The sequence below is a fragment of the Sphaeramia orbicularis genome, chromosome 17 (genome assembly GCF_902148855.1).
Source record: "Sphaeramia orbicularis chromosome 17, fSphaOr1.1, whole genome shotgun sequence".
In the NCBI taxonomy this organism is placed as follows: domain Eukaryota; kingdom Metazoa; phylum Chordata; class Actinopteri; order Kurtiformes; family Apogonidae; genus Sphaeramia; species Sphaeramia orbicularis.
This window is the reverse complement of record NC_043973.1, coordinates 23417903-23442448: the sequence shown is the minus strand read 5'-3', so window position 1 is coordinate 23442448 and position 24546 is coordinate 23417903. Positions and strand designations below refer to the sequence as shown.

At 37.3% G+C, this 24546-nt stretch overlaps 1 protein-coding gene across 1 annotated transcript in view; it reads right to left on the bottom strand.

Moving 5' to 3' along the window:
• The window catches only part of tnn (tenascin N), a 67246-nt gene extending 54687 nt beyond the window's left edge, over window positions 1-12559 (bottom strand). Inside the window, 4 exon segments of the mRNA XM_030159573.1 lie at window positions 4410-4784; window positions 6965-7165; window positions 7356-7553; window positions 12426-12559. Coding sequence (XP_030015433.1) covers window positions 4410-4784; window positions 6965-7165; window positions 7356-7551 — 772 coding nt within the window. The 5' untranslated portion in view covers window positions 7552-7553; window positions 12426-12559.
• Between the last annotated feature and the right edge of the window lie 11987 nt (window positions 12560-24546).

The following is a 24546-nucleotide window of genomic DNA, read 5'->3' as shown; positions in this document are numbered from 1 at the left end:
TTACAAAGGATAAGCAGAGGCAAAATATAGTTAAAATTGCACTTATTTTTCTTAATAAATTTCAGTTTTTTCATGGTTGTTCATGTTATTCACATTTTTAAAAAGGACAGTTTATAGATGTAAATGTTTCCATAATGTAATTTTACTTTTTCCACTATAAAACCCATTGAAATGTTTGGAGTTGGCTTTATTACCTCCGCCAAGGAGGTTATGTTTTTGCCAGGGTTTGTTTGTTTGTCTGTTTGTTTGTTTGTTTGTTTGTTTGTCTGTCCGTTAGTGTGCAACATAACTCAAAAAGTTATGGACAGACTTGGATGAAATTTTCAGGGGTTGTTGGAAATGGGATAAGGAAGAAATGATTAAATTTTGGTGGTGATCGGGGGTGGGGGGGCCCACAGGGGGGGGCCACTGATCAGCCTTGGCGGAGGTCTGCGCTCTCCGAGTGCTTCTAGTTTATATATTATTATGTTATTAATTCACTGGTCCGGCCCACTTGAGATCATATTGGGGTGAATGTGGCCCCTGAACTAAAATGAGTTTGACACCCCTGACTTAGCTGTGATTTTTACACTACATGGCATCTGTCTTTAATGTTGGAGATAAATAAAAATAACTGAGGCTTTATTAGCATCAGTGGCACTGTCCGATACTGGTCGTACAGTATATATATTAAAAGAATCTCTTCAAAAGTCTCCTCTGTGTCGTCACCCCGGGATTGACATCCATCATCCAGGTGTTGAAATGGCAAGTATCCACATAAAACAAAGGACGCCTTTATTGTTTTGCTTCTGTGCTCATCTCCTCCGGGTGCTTATTACCATTATTATTATTACCACCTAAAATCAACACAATGTATATTTTTTTTCTTACCTCCCACTTTCTCTTCCTCCCTGACTTTTCCTCTGACACGGTGCCACTGTTGACATTGGAATCAGTTCAACAGCACCTACACACGAAGCTGTGGATCTGTCTGCACCTCTGCAGAGTACAGTCTGCAGAGCTAGGAGAAACTAAATCACCAGCAAGAGTTTGAGGGCTGACCGGCCTCTGTATGGACTGAACCACTCATACACAAGTCAAGTTTCTAAAACTGTGGTTCAGAACTTCAAATTGATGGTGGACTGTCCTTCTGGGAATCCAATCACGGCAAGCATTACAAATCTGAGACTGAACTTTGGAACAAGTGCTCTGAAAGCTGTTTATATGTTGAGGAGAAAATCCCAGACAAGTGAAGATGGATTTTAAAGTGGTCTGGGAAGTAAGTCTTTTTCTTTTGAAGTCCAAGTGATGGGAACTCTGACATAGCAAACTCTTGTGCCACTCACCTGCAGATAAATCATGCAATGTCCTTAAAAATTACTGTCACAATCTCTATGTGAACTCGGTGAATTAAATTGTCCATGCCTGGCAGGTGCTGCTCACCTTTCTGCTTGTCTGGCCTCAAATTGCTGTAAAAATGCAATTTTGTACTCTGCTCCTGAGGCAGTGCAGTAATAGTGGTTTGGTGAGTGGTGCATTTAGCAGGAAAGATGATGATTTTTCTTCAGGTTTGAAGCTACATGAAGCTCCAGAAGACTGATACGGTGGCATTTTGTGACCTTGATGTTATAAGTTGTCTGGAGGCCAGAGCTGCCAGCGGTCATGGGGTCATCCCACTGAAACGGCCCCATCAGCAGCTATCTGAAATAACTGCTGAGGAGATTCTTTGAATTCCACCTCGCTGGCTACAATTGCCCAAAATGGCTCTGCTTTTTGAGGGATATGTTTTTGGTTTTTTTAATACCTGGAACTTATCTAAATTTTCTGTGAATCTGTTCATTTATTAAGAGTTTTACACTTCAATGATAGCTGTAAACCCAAATAATCACCCTAGCTCGGGAAGTCAGTGAACTTCTAAATGCACTGATATCTATTTAAACCTGTGCAAATGGATATTACTATTCATGCATGAGCTGTGAATACTGAAACACAAATCAAACAGACACCAACTCCTCCGATTAAACAGAGGGTACATCAAGGTGAATTGGCAGTTAGGGGGAAGTATAACATTTTAATGGTCCCAGAGCTTCTTATAACATCTGTGTTTTGAAAGAGATAAAAGTTAATATTTACTGGTTAATGTCTGCAGAGCCAAAGAGGTGACTGTATAAAAGAGATGTAATGTGAATAATAAATCCCCTGAGGAACACTGGTCAAACAAATCTGGGGAATATGATATCTAAATTATTAAGTGACTGTGATGCAAATGCAGCAGGGCAGTGGCACGTCACGGTAACTTCATCTGATCAAAAGCATGGCATCACGTCTTTTTTTTATGTTAATGACCACAGATTGGGTCTAATTAATATGACATTGTGTCCTGTTGCTCATTTGTCTTTGATTTTGATGTAATGGATTAACATTTTTTAAAACTCAAATATACAGAAAATAGCTTTCTGGGGGTTGGTCTGAGGATTATCTGTACCACATTTGGAGACGAGTAGGCCTAGAGTTATTTATTCATTTTTTAAAAAAGATTTTTGATTAAACCCAATTTGTCCACACCAGTTTAGTTGACATGATAGATCCAAAGATATCACTGCACATAACAATATATCAAACATTCTTAGCAAAACGGTGCTTTAGCTCATTTTAGTGCCCCCCAGTTGGGAATTTTATGGACAGTCCCATACATAAAGTTTGGTTTCATTGTATCAACCAGCTGTGGTATAGATAAAGATGCAAAATATGAATAGGAAAAGGAAGAAATGCCACTCTGTAAGCTCCCAGTTTGGTCATCAAATCAAATGGGTTGTGATACACAGAAGAAATGCCCACTTTGTACTTTATCCCCAAATACATCCTGACTTCATCACCTTATTTTTGAGGTGGGTAATCCCAGGTTCATCAGGTCAAAGTCCTGCCCTGTATTGGTTCCAACCTGTTCATTTAACACAAGCGATTCCAACAATTATCCCATCTACCTGGATGAGGAGTTGTGCTCATCAAAATGGGCTGGTTCAGACTTTGACTTGATGAACCTGGGCTCTCTGGCCTCTGGCACAGCTACAATATGTTGACTGAAGTTAAGCTCTGGAGTACCATATTTTCTGGACTATAAGCCACTATTTTTTTGAACCCTGCGGCTTATACAATGATGCGGCTCAAGTATAGATTTTGACGGGCTAACAGCCTCCAGGGGGCGTTCTAACAGGAAGCGCAAAAGCGAGACAGACAGGTGGAAGAGGTGATGAGAAGAGGAGAAGTTTTAAGCTTAACTTTTAGCAATCATTTTGCGTGTCATGCACAAACCCTCATCATGTAAAACACACAAAGAAATGCATACGATACAGCTTTTAAGTTAAAAGCAATCGATCTAGCAGTCCAAGAAGGAAATAGAGCTGCTGCATGTAAGTGCCATTCAGAGCGACAACGAAAGAGAGACGTAGAAGGTGTGTGACGGAGCCTTTCTGAGGCTGTTCAACTCCGACACTGAAGAAGACGACTTCAGTGGTTTCAATGTGCAGGAGGAAGATGAAGATAGCAATCAATGATGTTTCTGGGTTTTTTAACCAGCTGTTACTGCCATTTTACTGCCATGTTACAGGCACTGTTTGGAAAAAAGCAGTTAAGGTATATAAATACAGGGTGAGGAAGCAAAATTTACAATATTTTGAGGCAGGGATTGAAAGACAGTGTATGACCAATTAATTTATTGAAAGTCATGAGAATTTATTTGCCACAAGAAAATTTACATAATAGAAAATGTTTTTATTCTATGTGTCCTCCTTCTTTCTCAATAACTGCCTTCACACGCTTCCTGAAACTTGCGCAAGTGTTCCTCAAATATTCGGGTGACAACTTCTCCCATTCTTCTTTAATAGTATCTTCCAGACTTTCTCGTAATAGTTTTGCTCATAGTCATTCTCTTCTTTACATTATAAACAGTCTTTATGGACACTCCAACTATTTTTGAAATCTCCTTTGGTGTGACGAGTGCATTCAGCCAATCACACACTCTTTGACGTTTGCTTTCCTGATTACTCATATGGGCAAAAGTTTCTGAAAAGGTATGGATAATAGTTTTAGGTATGATTATGACATCAATATATGTTTGGTTTCAAAACAATTGACGTAGTGCCTGCTGAGAAAAAACAACTAAACGTTCATTGTAAATTTTGCTTCCCCACCCTGTAAATATTTGAATAATCTTTCTGTTTACCATCTGTCTGTGTAAATATCTCATGTTACAACGTGGACACCTGTGGCTTATAGTCAGGTGCGGCCTACATATCTACAAATATTTTTTTTCTTTTAAAATTTGGTGGGTGCGGCTTATATTCAGGTGCGCTCTGTAGTCCGGAAAATACGGTATCTGGACTAGCTATGTTACGTTCTGGAAAAACAGAAGCCTTTAAATATTAGCTTACCTAATGAGCAGTCCTCCCCAAAGAAGCCTTCATCACAGATACACTGACCGTCCACACACTTGCCATTCCCGATGCAGTCATTGGGACACTTCTGGACACTGCAATCCTCACCGGTGAAATGTGGAAAACACACACATTTCCCATCTACACATTGTCCCTTGTCATTGCAGTTATCTGGACACATCAGTTGGCTGCAGTCGTCTCCTGTGTAGCCTTGGTGGCACACACACTTCCCATCCACACATCGGCCATTGTCATTGCAATCGTCTGGGCAGGTGGACACAGAGCAGTCTGGGCCTTCCCATCCGGGGTCACAGAGGCAGCTGCAGGAGTCGTGTTGGTAGGTACCGTGGCCGCTGCAGCTTGTATCCACACCTTAGGAGAAAAAGCAGTAGGAAGATGTTTGGTTAATAGGCCTAGATGTGTACTAGTGTAACCGAACGGTCTTTATGCACCTAACTTATACTTGGTGATAAGCTAAGTAATAAACGGCACACAGGAGTCTTGTATGTCCAGCCACAGGTGCGGGTTTATTTCACCATGTTTTGTGTCACTACATCTTTTTTACAACCCTGCTTTCTGGCAACCACTGCTTTACGATAACTACAGTAACTCTCTAGGGACCAAAAGGGGAGTACATCTCACCAACATAGAACAATCTGTTACACTAGTACTGCCGGCTCTTGATTTCCCAGGTTATTATCTGCAATCTGCTTTACTTTCTCTTTACTGATTATATGCACACACTAGTAACAACCAGTGTTGGGAGTAAAGCTTTACAAAAGTAATGCATCACAGTAGTGAATTACATTTTGCTGTAACTAGCAGCATTGTACCCATGGTGCCATTGTACGATAGCAGCCTCCTGTGGTGCAACAGCGGCATTGTACCCGTACGCCCTCCTGTGCTGCAACATCGATCACACACGAGGACACGGGGCAGGGCCGAAACATGCATTACATAGTAGGATGCAGTAGTGTAAGGCATTACTAATCAATTTTCAGTCATATTTAACTCAGTACATGTTCAATAGTGCTTGCGTTACAAAACACTTTTCACCCATAATTTTACTGCTCAAATGAAAATAATAAAAATAAATAGCAAGACAGTGAGAAATCAAAAATATGGCAGGAAAGTTCTATTTCCTGTTGGTGTTCATCCAGTGGGTGACATATGCTCATTACTTACCCTAACCCTGCATTACAGAAACTAGTTAGCATGTTCCCTGTGATCAGCAATGACAAGGTAAGCTAACATTTCTATGACTAATTAGAATTCTTTATCAATTGCTGATTTATCTACCAGTGCCCTTGGTGCCGTACCCTCTGTTTGAACATGTAAAATGTTGAAAAAAAAAAACAAGTGTTCCTGCTGGGATTCGAACATCATAGACTGTAGCGTTACTGAGCTATCCGTCCACGTGTGCTTTGCAAATTTATGTGTCCCAAGGCTGTCCTATCTCTTTTCAGGGCTCTCAAGTTTTGAACTGAGTTCAGAGTGAGATTTTGGAGGTAGGGGTGGGGGTTTGGTTGAGGTGGGGGTGGGGGTGGGGGTCTGATCTGATAAATGACACATAACATCATACGAACACACACACATCATCATCATACATAGCAAACCAGTGATGTATTGATGTTGGCTGTTTTATATTTTGTTTCTGTCACCTGCCCAGGGACTGCAGATGAAAAGTAGTTATTTTTACTAATTCTGGCATATTTACATGGGTGTATTTTTTTGTACAGCAATGTTCATAAATTTGCATGGTCCCTATTAAATAAACCAATAAATAAATAATTAAATAAATACAAATAAAAAGTGTCACTTGATTCAGCATTTCTTAGTGCAGGTGTGTGTGTGTGTGTGTGTGTGTGTGTGCATGTGTAAGAAAGATAATGTTAGTGTTGTTTATTGTACTTTGGCGAGATCAATGTGACAGCTGTCCTCTTCTGTAATGTTGATGTAGCGGGAGTATCTCAGTCTTACCCAGATACAGCAATGCTATTTTTTGATTGGCTGTTCGGTAGCTATATTCTTTTTTTATTATTAGCTGGTGCATGGCAGGTGCCTCCTGAACTTTATGGGGAACTCGCTTGATTCCTACCTGTTCTACTGCTAAAAAAAACCAAAAACAAACAAACAGTGCAACTTGGTGGGCGTTATCCTGGTCATTTCTCTGCATGAGAAATACAAGGTGTGGCGAGAGCGTGTGAACGGGTTGAAATGCATGTGTCTTACGCCCAGTGTGTGAAGCTTGAGAGCCCTGGTCACTATTTATGACGAAAGTTTGTATGTAACTCAAAAGTAATACAGGAGTTGTGTGATACATTACAATTCTGAGACAGAAATATTGTAAGGTAAGGGATTACTTTTAAATAATATTAAGAAGTAATTTGTTATCTATTAGCCTACAGTTTGGAAGTAACTTGCACAACACTGGTAACAAAGTCATCCTATAAACTTGGCAAAAAACATGCACAAAATCACAAATAATCTACTTAAACAGACACACTGATCATACAATTTATACAATTTTAACTGTTTGTTGCATTGTGTACCTGCAGAACCACCCTTTCCACAGCATCCCTGAGCACATTGGGTCTTCAGGTAGTTGACCTCCTCTTCCAGCCCGTTGACTCTGTACAGCAGTGACTTAAAGCTTTCTGACTCGTCACAGTCACACTTGGGTGTCTGCAACCTGATGTTGTGTCTAAAGATGATGTCATTGTCTCCATTTGTTGTTGTCTGTGTCTGTAGACCTAAAAAATATGACAAAATTCAACATTAGACTTAGAGCACTTATCATTTTTATTGGAAATATGTTTAAATAGGAAAAATAATCATTGTCCAAAGTAATAATCAATGTCAAACTATTATTGTACTGAAGCTGAATTCTGATCATCTGGTTTTCTGTATTTACAATATGTCTTTTGTATTGCTGTTTATGACCTGTTTGATCATCCGTAGACTGACTCTCTAATTTACAACCGGAGCTCCCTGGGATGTCGATTTTATAGACATGGCTGAAGGTGACTCCCTGCTCTGGGACCGAGGGGTCTGGATGGTTTTCAGCAGAACTGTGTGATGAGATGACGCATAGCAGGGCTAGCAGACACTTGGCCCTCCACAGGAGTCTAGTGGTCATGGCTGTAGGACAAAATTAGAGCAGACCACTGTCAGTTTCTGAAAGAACACAGATGCTTATAGAGAGAACATACAGAAAGATGGGCTGTTGAAAATGTTAAATGGAAAGTTGTTAAGTGGTTAATGGTCCTGTTGTAGAGCTAAAGAGGATCATTAAAGGAACCATGGTCTGTCTTCATTGAAAACAAGGTCTGACAGCATTTTCTCTGTAAAGGTATATAGTATTTTTTGAGATTATATCTTTGGCATGAACTTTGTGTAACTGTACTGAAACTGTAGATTGCCCGTCACGGCTCACTGGACCTCAGCCTCCGGGTTGAAAGCAGGTCAGACTTTGTACTTTCCAGTCAATGCTTGAAGACAGAAATACAATCTGCACCGTACATAAGTTACATTGCATTTAATGGCGCAAGCTGCTGTATATTTAATCTGAGGAAACTTAAACCATTATGTCACCGAGGTGTGTATGTGTGTGTGTGTTGGTGCAGTAGAAAGTGAACAGTCATCACTTTGCCAGAGGTTTTGTTGCTTCAAGCTATTAATTTTGCCCACTCAGGCGTTTCAGTATATCAAGAAGTTCAGGCCATCTTTGATGATGTCATTGTGCCTAATGACACTGATGTCATGTGAACTTAAGTCCTTGCTGTGGGTTTTCTAGAGACCAAATTACATACTTATAATAAGTAGTAGTTCTGTTTTAACTGTTGGTTTTTTTTTTTTTTCTTTTTCTGAATTTCCCATCCTGGTGTAAAAGTTTAATTCGCAGCAGAACAAACTTTTAGTCTAATGTGTCAAGCTTGTGTGGTCTTTGGAAACTCAATGCCTCCTACAGAATAACTGAAAGCAAAATACTAGAGTGTTGGTGGCCTTGTAGTGATGTTCGACAACTGGAAAACTATGCAGCAAGAGTACATGTACAGTAAATGCATACACTTTTATGGAAAATCAGCTAAGAGTTATTCCTGAAAAGGAATTTATTAGCATGATGAATGTTAATTTTACTTGTCTGGTCTGAAAGTTTTCTGTTTTGTTCACTGGTTTTCTAATCATGTTTTACAGTTCGGGGGAAGAAATTAACTAGTTTGAAACCACTGTAATCAAAACAGTGCTCACTGTGCATCAAAGAATAAAACAGATGGAGAAAGAAGGATAAAATCCAATGACAAACAGATCCTCGAAATCCCACTGGGCACAGTGTGAACAATGACCAGATCATTAAAATGTCCACAAATTGACTTCAGTCCTTATGGCACCGTGGTGATAACATTATCAAATTAACAGGGATTCCCAGTAGGATTCATGAATAAATAATGATAGCTGATGTTTTAGTGGAACAGAAAGGTATAAAAACAGAGGTGGGAAGCTATTTAACTTTTGGACACATTTGCTTTCAGTAAAATAAATTTTGGCCTGCGAATCTTCCTTCTGATGATTTACACAGGATGTAACTCAAGTCGTGACGTGATTGAAATCGATCCAGGCCTTTTTATGGGAGATGAATAGACATATAATTACCATAACCTGTCCCTAAGTGGTCCAAACTCAATATGTCTGACCTTGTTTGGTTATTTTAGCTGTTTAATTGATCACTGCTGGTCTAAAGCTTGAGGTCAGGGAATTCTGCCTCAACATGAAATCCAAGCAATGACATCACTAGGAAATTTCTTTTTTGACCTCATGTGGTGGTCAAAACCTAAATTTCAGTGGGTGTTTTATCAATGGCCAAGACTTAGGAGCACGGTCCAGAGATGAAGTAAAAGAGACATAAAGAGGAGATGGAGAGAGGCAGATGGAAAGTGAGACAAAAAAAAACACAGAGCGAGAAAGATGAAGAGGGTGATAGAGAGTGAATGGGTGAGACGGAGAATGATGGAGTGTATATGAACCAGTGACAGTTCAACAGTTAGCTACATTATGGACGGTATAGTAAAGCTATGTAGAATGGCACTGAGCACTGGCGCTCAGAGATGCTTAACAAGCATGTTTATAGTGCCCTGTCAAGGTTTTATTTAATGCTCACTGTTTTGAGAAGCTTTTCTTATTTCTCTTGGAGGAGCTTGCACTGTAACCTTCCAAGCATAGCGGAGGGCCGCTACTGACTACGGAGAATGGAGAAGAGAGACAGATGGTGGGATTAATGGAGAGAGGAAATGGACTATGGGAAGGAAAATGGAGCTGAATTTCAGAAGAAGAGGCAGATGAATGGAGGGATGCATTAATGGATGGGTGAATGAAGAGATGATGAATATAGAGATTGACAGATGACTGATTTGCTAAATGGATGACAAATGGATGAACAGACATCAGCTGATCAAGATAGATATAAAGTAAACAGAATAGAAGGTGGCAATTAATATCCTACTGATGATGGATGGATGGTGCACTAATAGAGAGGTAGCTGAGTTTAACAGTTATTAGCTCAGTATAACTGCAGGATAAAGCAAGAAAACAGAACGGCTCCAGTTCATGAACGCTATGTTTCTCCATATCCAGATCGCATTTCAGCCTGTCTTTCAAATGGACTCAAGTAAAATTCAACATGTCCATAAACACAGTTAAAAATTCCTTCCTGACAATAACTTCTCTGTGTCAAAGCGGAGCTATGTGAATGGGCCTGTAAAATGTTTGTTGACTACCTGTGATGTGTGCTCACTCCTTTATATGAGCAAAAGTGGTGCATTGTGCACATGTGGATACAGTATGTGTGTGAAACACTTGTTTCTCATTTATAGTTTACAGAGAAAAGGGGGGATTGCCCCCAAAATTAACAACAGCTTTAATCACCCACAGACAATACTGTCTGGATCCACAGACACCTTTCACTGAATACTTTCTGACGTTGGTTGAAAAGATTGTGCGTAGGTACTATATGTTTCTTTAAATCACAGTTAGAGCTCTTAAAACAGCATATGCACTAAACAATGGGCACAGAAAAAAGAAATGGAAAGAAGGATTGGCCACAAGTGAAACAAAGACACGCAGTTACAGAAAAAAAAAAAAAAAAAAAAATGGTATTGGGAGTACAGATACAGAACGGCAGCCGAAGACTTTCTCAGATTGTGCACCTCTACCCTCTCCTCTCTCGAGAGCCATTAGGCTTCAAACAAAAGGCCGGCTGTTTCACCAAGTTTCATCTCAATACAATTCTCACCGGACCAGACCAACAAAGCGGAGGATGAGCGGTGGAGTGGGCTGAAAAAGAAGAGCTGCAAGGTCATGCCTTCTTGTGTGGTTGCAAACTTAGCAATTTTTGTAGATGTTTCCTCTCCTCACAGAATAAATGGATGTAATAAAGCTGAAAGCAATACTGAGAGCAAAGTTCATATTTTCATCACCGCGTCTGCCTTTCTGCTACAAACTAGACCACGAGGAGACCCAGAGAAGGACCCTGATTCTTCAGATCCACCTCCGCATTGGATGAAAGTCTAACTCACTGAAAACAGCAGAAACAAAACACTCTGTGTGCTCTGTGTTTCATAAAACAGACTATTCAAGAAAGATTTACAGTCTTCAAGTATATAAACATGTTTTCAGTGCCTTTCATGCATTGGGGGGGTCATTTTCAATCTAGACTAGGTAAATGAGAAAAAAACATCCTCAAGCGGAGTTGTGAGATTTCCATGAAAGCAGTCACGTTATGCAATCTGAACACTTTTCTCAAACCACCCACTCAGGACTGTGGGTCTCTCTCTCTCTCTCTCTCTCTCTCTCTCCTTCCTTGTCTTTCTCTCTTTCTCTCTATCTTTTGGCATGGCTGAGGGCCCACATCTGTAGTTCATTTAGCGAGGGCTTCTGTGTATTCCCTGAGCCAGTACAGTAGCATTAAAGGTAAATCTAGTGGATCAACAGCCCTGTGTGAATATCTATCACCCCAGCGCAGAGTCATTATAAATATTTATAGCTAAATAGATGTTATTATTCCGGCAGAAAATTAGTGTTGGCAGATTTGTTGACAGGTAGTGTAAGATTATATTTAGCAAACTATTAATTATCTCTTTTAGTCAATGTGAATATTAGCTGGATAAAGAAACTATAAATAATAAAGTGCATGTATTTATGAAGCAAATAAAAGCTATAAAAGCTCCATCAGTAGGAGATAACTGCTGCTATATGACATATTTTTTTAAGCTCATGAAAATATTTAATTTACATTCTATTCACAGTGTCATACAGACAGTAGATTAGTGTTTCAGACAAATCAATAGCACAAAAAGACAATGAAACACAACCTTTTCAGTGGTTTTTGTGAATGTAAAATCGTAACAATTACATTCAAGACATCATATATAGTTCGCATTTATTTCCAGAAGTGAATTAAACACTTCAAAGAGTCTGCTATGTTAATCTACAATCCCTGATCAAGACTTCCCCAAGTTTCTCAGGGCAAGTGCTGCAAGGCAAAACCAAACTTAGACAAGAACATTTACAGTTCTGGGACACCTGATAAATTCCAGGTGTCAAGTTAAACTTTGGACTGACATGTCTGACAATAGAGTAGCTGTAACCAACATGAACTACAGGAGATTTAACCCACTGGATGGACAGACAGGAGATGAATCACAGGAATAACTTTATAGTGTGTAAAAAAAATGGATAGAAATAAAGACAAAAACACATTTCTCTTAAGGGATTATGCAGAATAAGAGCCATGTCTTGCAAAAAAAAAAAAGCTCATTAAAAATTATGAGTAGTCTATATTAAAGAGAGAGAGAGAGAGAGAAAAAAAAAACATGAATCTAACTTTAAAACCACCATGTATCCAAACTATGAAGTCAGTGAACTAAAATTATATAAAAAAGACACATTGCTTAAAGAAAAAAATCATAGTAAATTTAGCATCATTGAAAAATCTAACAAAGTTCCAAAGTTTCTTACCCTTGAGGATTGTCTCCAACTTTATCCTCCTCTGTTTTCTTTCTCTTTTCCCAAACTTCTCCTTCTGCCACCTGTTGACAAGCAGCAGCCAACGATTCAAAGACTTCTACACCGCTGCTGACTTTTGCTCTCTCTCTCCCTCTTCAATTGTTAAAATCTCTCCCAAATGCCTATAGGGCCATGGGCAGTTCGTCTGGGAGTGTCTCCTCTACCTCCTCCTCCTCTCCTGTGGTTGAATGAAAAGGGCATAGGGAGCGGAGGTGAGCAATAATGAGCAGCATCAACCCCACCACCACCACCACCAGTACCCTTTCTTTTTTCCTCTCAGGAGCTAATTACTCCTCTCTAGCCATTCAATGCTTTCTTTTCTATTTTATAACAATTTTCTTGTATGTTTTCAGTGACTGTAGCAGAAGACGCTGAAATTAATCACTTTAGCACAAGGGGAATGGTTTTAAACAGGAAACCCAATAAAGTCAGGAACACTATTTTACAGCAAATTGAAAAGTTTACATATGCAAAGAAAAGTTACGTAGGGTTAAAGATCAGAATTTATGTACAGGAGAGTTTGGAAAAAAAAAACATGCTGCAGGCATATACTTCTTGTTAGCAACATTTAAAAAAAATAAAAATAAAAAAGGACTCAGGGCATTTTTCTGGGAATGGCAACCCTTGGGTTCCAACTCAAAAAAACAGCAATAACAAACTCAAGTCTATTTATCATTTATTTTTTTGCTGCGTGATTGGCAGTTAGAAACCAAAAAGTCTTGATTTAATTTGACTTTTACGCACTCCTCTCTCTGAAATGTTCTCACGTTATTTCTGTGAAAACAGGCCACTGCCGAGTGTGCTGTGGGAGCGCATAGCAGGCTAACGTCTTCAAGCCGAGAGGAAAAACCACAAGCTTCGCGTTCAAAAAACTTCACCCCCCGGAACATATTATGGTCACTTTACTGTAAATAACACAAAAACAAATCTATTCTGTTTCAGTTTTTTGCTAGTATATAGAACGAATTGCAATAAGAGAATAAATAAAGAAAGAAAACCTCAGCATCTCTCAGCGTGACCAAAGACCCCAGGTGTCAAGGTTGCCAATAGTTTACACCGACTGTTTGTTTCTAAATATATAACTTAGGTTTCAGATTTCTGCATGAACACAGGGGGTGGTCGGGTTGTTCAAGTGACACTAGAGCTGAAACTGAGGGGCCATGTGTGGTTGTTTTTACACAGATGATGCAGTTTGACCTTTTTCATTTCTATTGTCAAACAAATCACCTGACACTGGTATTGCATTGTTCAGGGGTAGTAAACTAATGGATAGAGGGTTTTTATAATAATGACTCATCTAAATGCAATTATCTTCAATGTGATAAACAGAACACACAGTAAACAACTCATGTGAGGTCCCAAAGTTGAACCAGATTACATCCTTTTAGTCAGCAGTGATTATGTGCATATATTAAATACTTAATGAAGAACAACATTTTGTCAGAACAATAGTCAGATTGGATTGTCAGCGTTAATTTAGTCTCTGCGCTTAGTGCAGACATGTGTTCAACCCATAAAGACCCAGGACTACTTTTGTTGCAGTTCCCAAATGAATTTTTCCTCTATATTTAACATTTCTTAAGTGATTTATCACCATTTATTATAATATTATCCGCTGTATTTTGTATATTTTTCAGTGAAAATCATGTGTTTTCCTATATTTAATTTACGGATCATGTACATGTTCATTAAAGCTCAGATTAAAGTTAAGGGATATTATATTAGACAGAGAAAACTGAAGAAAAAGTGACTTTTTCAGTAAAATATATCAATAACTGAACATAAATTATGTCACAATATTATTAAACTGCAAACAAATCATAAATGTTGAGTTGTGTTTTCCACTTTTTTATATCAGTTGGTGCCTCTGGATACTTTTCCTAAACCATTCTAGGTTAACCCATAAAAACCCAGTGTGACTTTTGTGTCAGTTCCCAAATTAATTTTCCTCTCTATTTAACCTTTCTAAATAATTTATTGCCCTTTTTTAAAATAATATCATCCTCTGCATTTTGCATTTTTTCAGTGAAAATCATCTATTTTCCTATATTTAATTCACTGATCATGTAGATGTTCATCAATGCTCAGATTAAAGTTGAGAGTTATATCAAAAACAGAAAAAACTGAAGAAAATGTGACTTTTTCAGCAAAATATGTCATTAACTGAAAATAAACCAAGTGTCTCCATCCACTGTCATTGATCCAACTCTATGGGTTTTACTGGTGTATCAATGTTGTAGAAGATGACGGTGTTTCCACGCTCACTGTGAAGCCTCTAAACGTTCAAATGGGTCATATCTGATGACCATGAAAAGATGACAAACTGCATTTTACACCAATTATTTCCATGTATTGATAAGATTGGTGGATCAACAGTTAATCAAGAGTTTACATCAGTAGATGCTTTTGGTCACCAGTGGCTGTTTGGGTCTTTATGGGTTAAGACATGTTCAACGTAACGTACCTAGATGAGGAGAGAAATGAGATTAGTAATATTCTAATATATGACTGGCAATGAAGCAATTCCATGTGAAAAATCTGTTTTTCTTTTTTTCAGGTGTGGTAGAATTAAACTCAATGTTTATTCAAGCAGAAGTACAGACACTTGTGTTAAAAAGGCTCGGTTAAACCCAGAAGTATTTATTCTTTACTTTCTTTAAAGAACAATTTTTGTGGTGACAGCTGAGTAAGTGATTTTTCACCACTCATTATAATATTAACCTGTGCATTGTAAATTTTTATTGAAAGCAGGTGTTCTTCTGTTTGTAGACATTCACTGAAGATCCGTAAATTGAAAGATTATTGTAGAAAAACAGGCAAAAGTGAAGAAAAAGGGACTTTTTCAGCAAAAATATGTCATTAACTGAATGTAAAAGTGCCTACATCCACTGCCACTTGTCAAACTACATGGATTTTATTGAATCAATGCTGCAGAAATTGGCGTTTCCATGTTCGCTGCTGAGTCTCTAAACATCTGAATAAGGCACATCTGATGCCAGGGAAAAGCTGAGAAACTGCAGATTTATTTAAAGGTATTGCTATGATTAGAGGTTGAAAAGTTATTAAACATTTCAGATCAGGTCACGTTAGGTCTTTGAAGGATAAAGAGGGAAAAAAGGACTATTTATACCAAATGTTTCTGTGCTAATTGAACTTTATCCTGGTTGCTATTATTTCTTCCGTTCTCAAACATCTCATTAACCCATGAAGACCCAAACATCCATCGGCCAAAAGCATCTACTGATCTAAACTGTTGATCCACTAATCCTATCAATACATGTAAATAATTGGTGGAAAATACAGTTCATTTGTCGTCTTTTCATGATCATCAGATACGACCCATTTGGACATTCAGAGGCTCCATAGTTACCGTGGAAACACCATCATCTTCAACAACATTGATTCACCAGTAAAACCCATGGAGCTGAATCAATGACAGTGGATGGAAACACTGGGTTTATGTTCAGTTAATGAGAGATTTTACTGAAAAAGTCACATTTTCCTCAGTTTTTTCTGTTTTGATACAATAACCTTTAACTTTAATCTGAGCTTTTATGAACATCTACATGATTAGTCAGTTAAACAGAGGAAAATAAATAATTTTCACTGGAAAAAAATGTTAAATTCAGAGGATAATATTATAATAAATGATGATAAATCACTTAGGAAAGGTAAAATACAGAAAAAAATTCATTTGGGAACTGACACAAATCTCTCACTGGGTCCTTATGGGTTAAAAAAGCCATAATTTCTCTTTTACCAAGTCTGGTTATGTCACAACATTTGTCAATGCACTGGTCAATGCATTGTTTCTGTTTTAGTGGTTCTTCCAAATAGGTTTAAACTGGCCTTTTATACTATAAAATAACTATAAAATAACTCCCCTTCCTTCAGATGCATTGAAACTGAAGCAACAAAGCTGCTTTAACCCTTTCATGCATTAATTATGAAAACCTTAGTTAAGATTTTTTTCTAGAGTATTTTTATTCCTCCATAGGCATAAAAAAAAACAAAAAAAACAATGTGATCAAGTTGTTTTTTTTTTTCCATGGAGTTACAAAATGTCCAATAATTTTTGAAGTAAAGAAACGTGTTTAAAACCCAATATCAGAAATTGATAGTAAAACAATGATATAAAATCCAATGTTTTCTCACATTTTAACATATTCTAATGCTAATTATTACTCTTTTCATGGAGATAATATGCAAAAAAAAAAACAAAAAAAAAAAACAACTTTTTTTTCTAACAAATAACAATTGATTTACACCGAAACATGTTACTGCAGATCAGGTTTATCAAGAACAGTGATGTTACAGTAATGGTATGAATGTCAGTGTATAGGATGGTGCATAAGCATCCACTGTGTTGGCTGATATGGAACTAAAACAACAAAACGCATGAATATACAAGAGAACAGCTGGAGAATAACTGTCCACTGTAGTGACCATTATGCATGAAAGGGTTAAAAAGGTACCTGATAGAAAAAACAGATATTTGTGCTCAAATGAGGGAAGTAAAATAAATACTCAAGTCAAGTACACAGACCTGAAATATAGTTATGTTCATTACTTCCAACCCCTGAGTCATGGTCATATTAGGGCTGTGTATTGTATCTGGCAATATGATACAAATCACAATACTAGGATCACAATACCATATATCACGATATATCATGATACTGTTAAAAAGGCAATTTATTTATTTTTTTTAAATGATTACTTCCTTGAACAATTGAATTACACCCGAAATATGCACAAATACTAAACACATATTTTTAATTTGATCACTTAAATTATTTTTTACAGACATTACAGTTTAAGATCCTGTTCAAACGTTTATATTCTATTAGTTAAGAACTAACATCAGAACATTATTTTTGTGCAATCCCAACAAAGGAATGAACATTATTTAATAAAAGAGTTTTAAATAATCATAAATAAAATATAAACAAAAAACAAAAACACAAAAATAAACCTCCACAATATCTGCATTTAAATAAATACCTAAAAATATCGATACAGTACTTTTTAAGATCAATACAGTATTATGAAATGAAATATCATGATATATTGCAGAACCGATATTTTCTTACACCCCTAGGTCATATAGTTTTGTGTTTCCACTGGTGATGATGGGAGTGTTTTGAACAGACTAGGTGTCCATTACTGACACAGAATTAAAGTGAGTGGGGATGATACTGTGTGTGCTAATTTAAGCCACTCTGATTCTCCAGGAACATGGACTATTATGTCTCCTAATATTCTTCACAGATGGTTTATATCTCCTCTGTAACCTGTGTCCTTGTGCTCAGCTTCAAATGCAGTCCCGCAGCAGAGCTTTCTACCAAACTGACTTATTTCCATTATCAAAGAACAAAAACTGGGACACTTCCAATTACATTATGCCCAGACAACAAAGACTGCGAAGATTAATTTAGTTGCCTTGAATTTAATTTTGTAGATTCTTTTTAACAAGTACAAGGGTTTTATTAATGTATTTTTTTTATTTTTATTTTTCCTCAAGCTAAAATTGGAAAAGACATCTCAAGATGTAAATAAACAGTTATATTAATTGACTTTGCAAGGGTAGAAGTTGAAAACACTCAGAATCGCAATATTGGAGTCTAATATTTTGGACATTTTGTGCCTGTGTATGTGATAGAGAAGAGATGACAGGAAACAAGGTTAGAGGATTGGGGAATAACATCTAAAAAAAAGTCCCTGAGCTGGGAGTTGGTTTGGTTAATAAAAGTGCTTCTAGGTCTCTCCAGGGTCAGATTTTTAAATGGAAATCAGAAAAAAAAAAGGAGATGAAAAGGTAAAGTGACAGATGACAAAAGTGACAAAAGACAGTCTCTGGTGGGAAAAGACAAATTAAAACCCATTTCACAGCCTAAAGTTTGAAGTCATGTACATGTATAAACAGCAGTATGTCTGCCATACTGTGACAAATTAAAGTAACATAAAAAACTACTACATGTATTACTGATAACCAGCTTTTTTTATGCATCTAATAGCAAATAAGCACCATTTAAATATAAATATATGCATGTTTGTGCATGTGTATGTTTGTGTGTAGGTGTGTGTGTGCATGTGTGTGTGTAACCCACAAGCTCCAATTGCAAACTTGTCGTCGAGTGTGTCACAGATGTCAACAAGTATTACATTTCAGCTGACGTCCCTCCACAACTGCTTTTTTTTTATTCATTTGAGGAACATTTATCACATCAAAACAGATCATTTTCAGTCTGGTCCTTAGTTGCTGACCAATCTCATCCTTGCACATCCTTTTTGTTGCATTACTTTATGCATTCTGCAGTATTGCAACTGTTTGGTAATAACGGGGATGCTAAATATAATGGTTAAGCGCTCATCTAAATCATTTTTAATGTCAGTAAGACAGGAGGAATCCTCTGCTTCAATGGGCATAAAAATCACATAGGATGTAAAAGTTACCACGGTGAGCTTTGTTCATGGTCTCGTGAGAACATGCTGTGTGGGATGTGATGACATTTACAGTGCTTCATGGGACAACGAGAAAACACGCCATGCATGTCACTATACTTTTAGACAAATGTGACCGTTCATTCCCCATTGTAAGTGAGCTTCAGTTTCTGACAGTGCTGTGAAACGTACCCCGCACCAGCAGCAGATGTAACAGAACTCCTCACAGCAGGGCAGTTTTTAGATTGTGTTTCCTTTCATGTCATGCATGTCTGCCTGGACTTTATTTTTACCCTGGGAAAAAGATGGTCCGATTTGATTTTCCTTCATAATTATCATTGTTCTAATGCCTGGGCTGAATATTTTAATTGAAAACCACTGAAAAAAGGTGACTTTGACAGCATCGAATCAAATCATTTCATGCTGAAAGATCAACTCACTTACTGGTTTGTGAATGATCCTGTTAAAATAGCCTCTGTTTGATAAAAAGCTACTCTCCCTCTCTTTGCTGTGAGACGTTAAAGGTATTTAATTATCTGCAAATTACTGGTCGGATGTTCAATGATAATATTTCATTGTAATAAATTCCTTTGTTTGATCTTTGGCTGATGACAGTGGAAAATACACACTAATAAGACACTATTTACCTCTTAAAAGGTTGCATCTGTTTAATGAGATTGTTATGGCTTGTGGTTTACATTTTTCCCATGCTTTTAACCACAAAAGTGTAAGTATGAGGGACAAAAATGAGACCAAAATCTTCTTGAGGAAAACATCATTATAAGCAAAGACAGTCTCTGACTATGTTTTTCTGTCTTAACTGGGGTTCAGTGACCAAGCAACCAAAAAACTAATGCTGGATCCATCTCATTTAAAGTCATCAGTATCTGTAATTTAAGGTGCAAAATCCCTTAAATTCCAGATAAACAAACCTGTTCCGCTAAAAATTCTGATCTGGTTTACAATGATGAGATTCAGACTTCCATTCAGATGATTGCAGACGTCCTTTGGAACATTTTGTGGACATTTTTATAGGTTTTCTGCTAACCTGTGGTGGGAAATGTGGCTCTTTTAAGAGGACAAGCACTGTTGAAAGCCTTAATAGGTTGCCGTCTTTGAAATACAGTAAACTGGAATCAAACATTGGCAAGAATTCTCAGTTTAGAGTCTTGGTCAAATCATTTTTCAGCTTTTAACAGTTTACAATACCTCTTTCATTTCTATCAAAACCGCATTAAAGTAAACAATAAAAAGCTGGAAATCTTGTAAGAACTTGAACGATTCTGTGTTTCAGTAACTAATTTGTTTATTGTATTCATTTATTCTATTAGATTTTCTTTCCTGCCCACATGGTCTGTTTTGCAGAGTCTGGATCTGGGTTGGAGTGCTTGCTAAACAGAAGGAGAAATTTACTGTCCACTCTTTTACGCTGGCTGCAGCTTTTTGCAATCATCTTGTTTTTTTTAGCCAAGACAAATAGCTTTCCTCCGGATGCCCATATATTTCTAGTTTAAACAACCAAAGGTATGTAAAGCTTGGAAAGGAATTTCAACTGTCTAAAGTGTTAATATGATACATGAGACACTGAAAAGATGTCATGGACTAATCTAATGCATTATTAATCATTTAACCCTTTCATGCATTCTGGTCACTACAGTGGACAACTATTCTACAGCTGTTCTTTTGTATATTCATGGATTTTATTGTTTTAGTTCCATATCAACCGACACAGTGGATCATCCCATACACCGACATTGGAACCATTACTGTAACTTTGCTGTTCTTGATAAACCTGATCTGCAGTAACATGTTTGAGTGTAAATCAATTGTTTGTTATTATTATTAGAGTGTAATTAACAGGTTTTTTTGGGGTTTTTTTTGCATAGTATCTCCATAAAGTGAATAATAAGTAGTATTAGAGTACATTAAAATGACAAAACATCAGATTAGCAGCATTAAAAAAAATAAAATAAAAAATCATAGTTTTCATACAGTATCTCAGTAAATACATGTTTTGTTGTCAGGTCTGGCATCAAAATGTGATTCAACAAAACTCATAATAAAGACAGTAGAATATCAAGGGGAGCCTCATTGAAGTTTCCCTTGACAAAACAAATTTGTTCAGCACAAAAAGGTAGCCAGACTACCATTCTGCTGTTATGATGCTGGACAAGACAGGTAAAAAATAAATAAATAAATAAATAAAAAAAATATTCCATAGTTTTCACACAGTATGCCAGTAAAAAAATGTTTCTTTGCTTCAAAAATTAAATGCATGGTGTCCGGCTGAGTAGATATTTTTGCAACTCTGTGAAAAATAGGTTCATTTAAAAAAAATTTCAATGGCATTGTTTTTTTCATGCCTAAAGAGGAATTAAAACAATCTTGAGTAAGGTTGTCATAATTCACGCATGAAAAGGTTAATGTGGTGTGGGTGGGTTTTTAAAAGGACAAATAAAATATATATTGTGGTTCTGGTGTTTTCAGGTTCACAGGTGATTAAAAAAATATAGATATTTAAAGTCTTGCACTGAATTTATTGTCACACCTTCTATCAGAGGGATGCTCTATATAAATATGTCTGAGATACTGACCACAATAGACTAAATACAATTTGATGGCATTAGACATGACTTCATACATACTTTATACATATGTGCAATGTATAAGAACCACATACACTGTAACAGCCACTTTCAGTAAACCTTAACCCACAGTGAGCATTTTAAGTAAATATACAAAGAGCACATTAACTCTATCCTTTGAACTACATGTATATTTAATCATACAGAGGCTGCTCGAGGGGGAACTGAAACATCGCTGATTGCGTGTTTCCTTGTGAATCTGGAAACTGTTGATTGAGAGAGCTGATTTGATCTGAAGGGGAGCCACAGTCTGATGAGATGTATGCAAAATGGGAACTGACAGATGTATCCAAATGCACACACAGATCTAACACATAAAATGTGTTTAAAGACTCACCCAATGACTGGTTTGCCTGCAGGTTATTAGGATACATTAACACAGCCAAGTCAGAGCTGACAATTTTCCATCATTGTGGTAAAAAGAAGCTGATTTTTCCACTCTCATATAAACATAACAATTAAGTACAAAATGCTTCTTCTGTGTTCACATGACAATGAATGTTAAGATCCAACCTGGCTTCAGTTCCAGATTCTGCATGTTTATAGTTGTGAAAGATCAGGTCTGTTTTCATTTTTTACCAGCGTAAACGGAACATGTGTGAGTTTGGTGGAAGGCGGATCAGATTAGAGGATGCAATGCAGATAAAGTCTAACTCATTTAAGGGAAAACAAACTAATACCATATGGACGTCTGGTGAATGTGGTCTTTTCAAGGTTCTTATTGTGTTCAGCTCTCTTTGATCCCTGCCACATTGTGCACATACGAACAAACCTGCGGGTACTCTCATACTCACATTAACGCACATATACACACAGATACCCAACATGTTCAGGAACCATAGTCTGTCTGCTGTCCCCAGTGTACACCACAATTAAGTTTTATGCGTTTGTCAACCGCACAGACATAAACGTACAGGAAAGGCCCCATATGTTGAGCAAATTCACATTCACGCTGTGATTATTGGCTAATATTGCTCATCTACTGTGAACAGTTGGCGCACATGACATTTTGATTGGTTTTCAGGATAATTTTGAATGTGCCTTCTGTTTTGCTAGACAGCATTCTGTAAAGAACACCAAAAATTATCTGAAAATGATACGTAGCTACGGCTGTGGTCTGGATTCAAACCTGCGGTGACATGAGTAGAGAAAACATCTGCTAGAGATCAAAACTGAAAATCATAACATTAGAACACTATTATTGTCTACATTTCCTCAAAACTAACTCCAGTAATAAATAACAGACTATGTACGGCATAATTCAGAAAGTAAAACTGGCCTGTCATCAGAACGACAATTAAGGAGTTCTATGAATCCAATGAAGCACATTAGGAAGTACACTAATTGGACCAGACAAGGCCAGTCAAGCAGCAGTCTGACAGATGAGCTGTCAGCAGCTGTTACAGCGCTTCCTGGGTTGATGTGGATACCAGTCGTCAGGGTCGGGTCAACCTGTTATGAAATACCATGTGGAGACTTGACCTTAGTCCATATGCTGACATTACCGGGTGCTACTTATGCTTTTTGATCTTGGGGACTCAGCTGTGGTTTCCTTTTCCTCTGGCATGAAGACAGACAAGGTGAGATGTAAAGACGCATTGTGTAGAATTTAATGGCATCTAGTGGCGAGGAGGCAGATTGCAACTAAACTCAACACCACTCACCTGCCCTTCCAAACAATGTAGGAGAACTTATGCGGCTTCAAAACATCTTATAGATGCACTGCAGCAACGTAGAAGTCAGTAGATATCAAGAGCTTTTCCTAAGGTAATGTTGGATGTTATTTGTGGGGAAAAATGATGAGAGACAAGTCATTTTCTCATCCTGCTTGAATTTTAAACATTAAAAAGGTTGAGGGTACTGTGGTGGTGCAGTGGATGGCAGGGTTCTAATAGTTTTGGATTATTCATTATAGTTTAGTTTTATTTAGTTTTGACTTTTTTTTCTCTAATTCAGTTAGTTTTAATTCATTTTTAGAGCAGGTTTGCTAGTTTTTATTAGTTTTCATTTTTTTTCTAAATGCTTAATTTTAGTTTAGTTTTAGGTTTTTTGATATCTTTTCTCTTCTTTGCCGTCGAATTCAAATAAATCCCAGACAGGACTCTGCTACTTTCTCCCAATTTTAGTCTCCATGTTTCCAGGTAGAGTGAGGACCAGAAGGCGACTCTAAACCACAAGTGACAAGAAGTGACAGACCTTTAAATATCATATGGTGCCAGCAGCTAAAATTGCTAGAGCAAAATAAATCGCTATCATATCAATCCGACATTGACAAAGACGAAAACGAAGGGAATTTTATCCATAATTTTTATTTGTTTTAGTTTGTTTTGTAAGCACACAATACAGTTTCAGTTAATTATTGTTTTTTCTTTTAATTATAGTTTTTATTTATTTCAGTTAACGGAAATGTTTTTTTTAATTCTAGTTATCGTCATTTCATTAGTTTTCATTAACGATAATAACCTTGGTGGATGGCGCTCGTACCTCACAGCAAGAAGGTCGTGGGTTTGATTCCAGCACCAGTCGATGGATGGGACCTTTCTGTGTGGAGACTGCATGGGTTCTCTCTAAGTACTCCAGCTTTCTCCCACCATCCAAAGACATGCACTGACAGGTTAATCCAGTGTTTTTCAACCGTGGGGTCACCTAGAATTCAAATGGGGTCGCCTGAAATTTCCAGTAATTGATAAAAAAAAAAAACAAAACTTACTAATAAAACTACATGTTGAGTTGAGAGAGACAATCCCAATACATAAAAGACATGACAAACTCTGAAGCTGAAACTGAAGCACTGGTACTGGTACTGTTTATCTTTCAAATGTTCATTGTGGTCAGTTTCAGATGCTGCAGCTCTTTCATAATTCATAGTTTGAGTTCTTGTTTGTTTAGTATTAATTGTTGGCCTTGTAAATCCAAGCTAGACTGACTGTACATATCCTGACCAAGGAAAATAAAATTCTCCCTTTGTGCAGTAATCTACACCT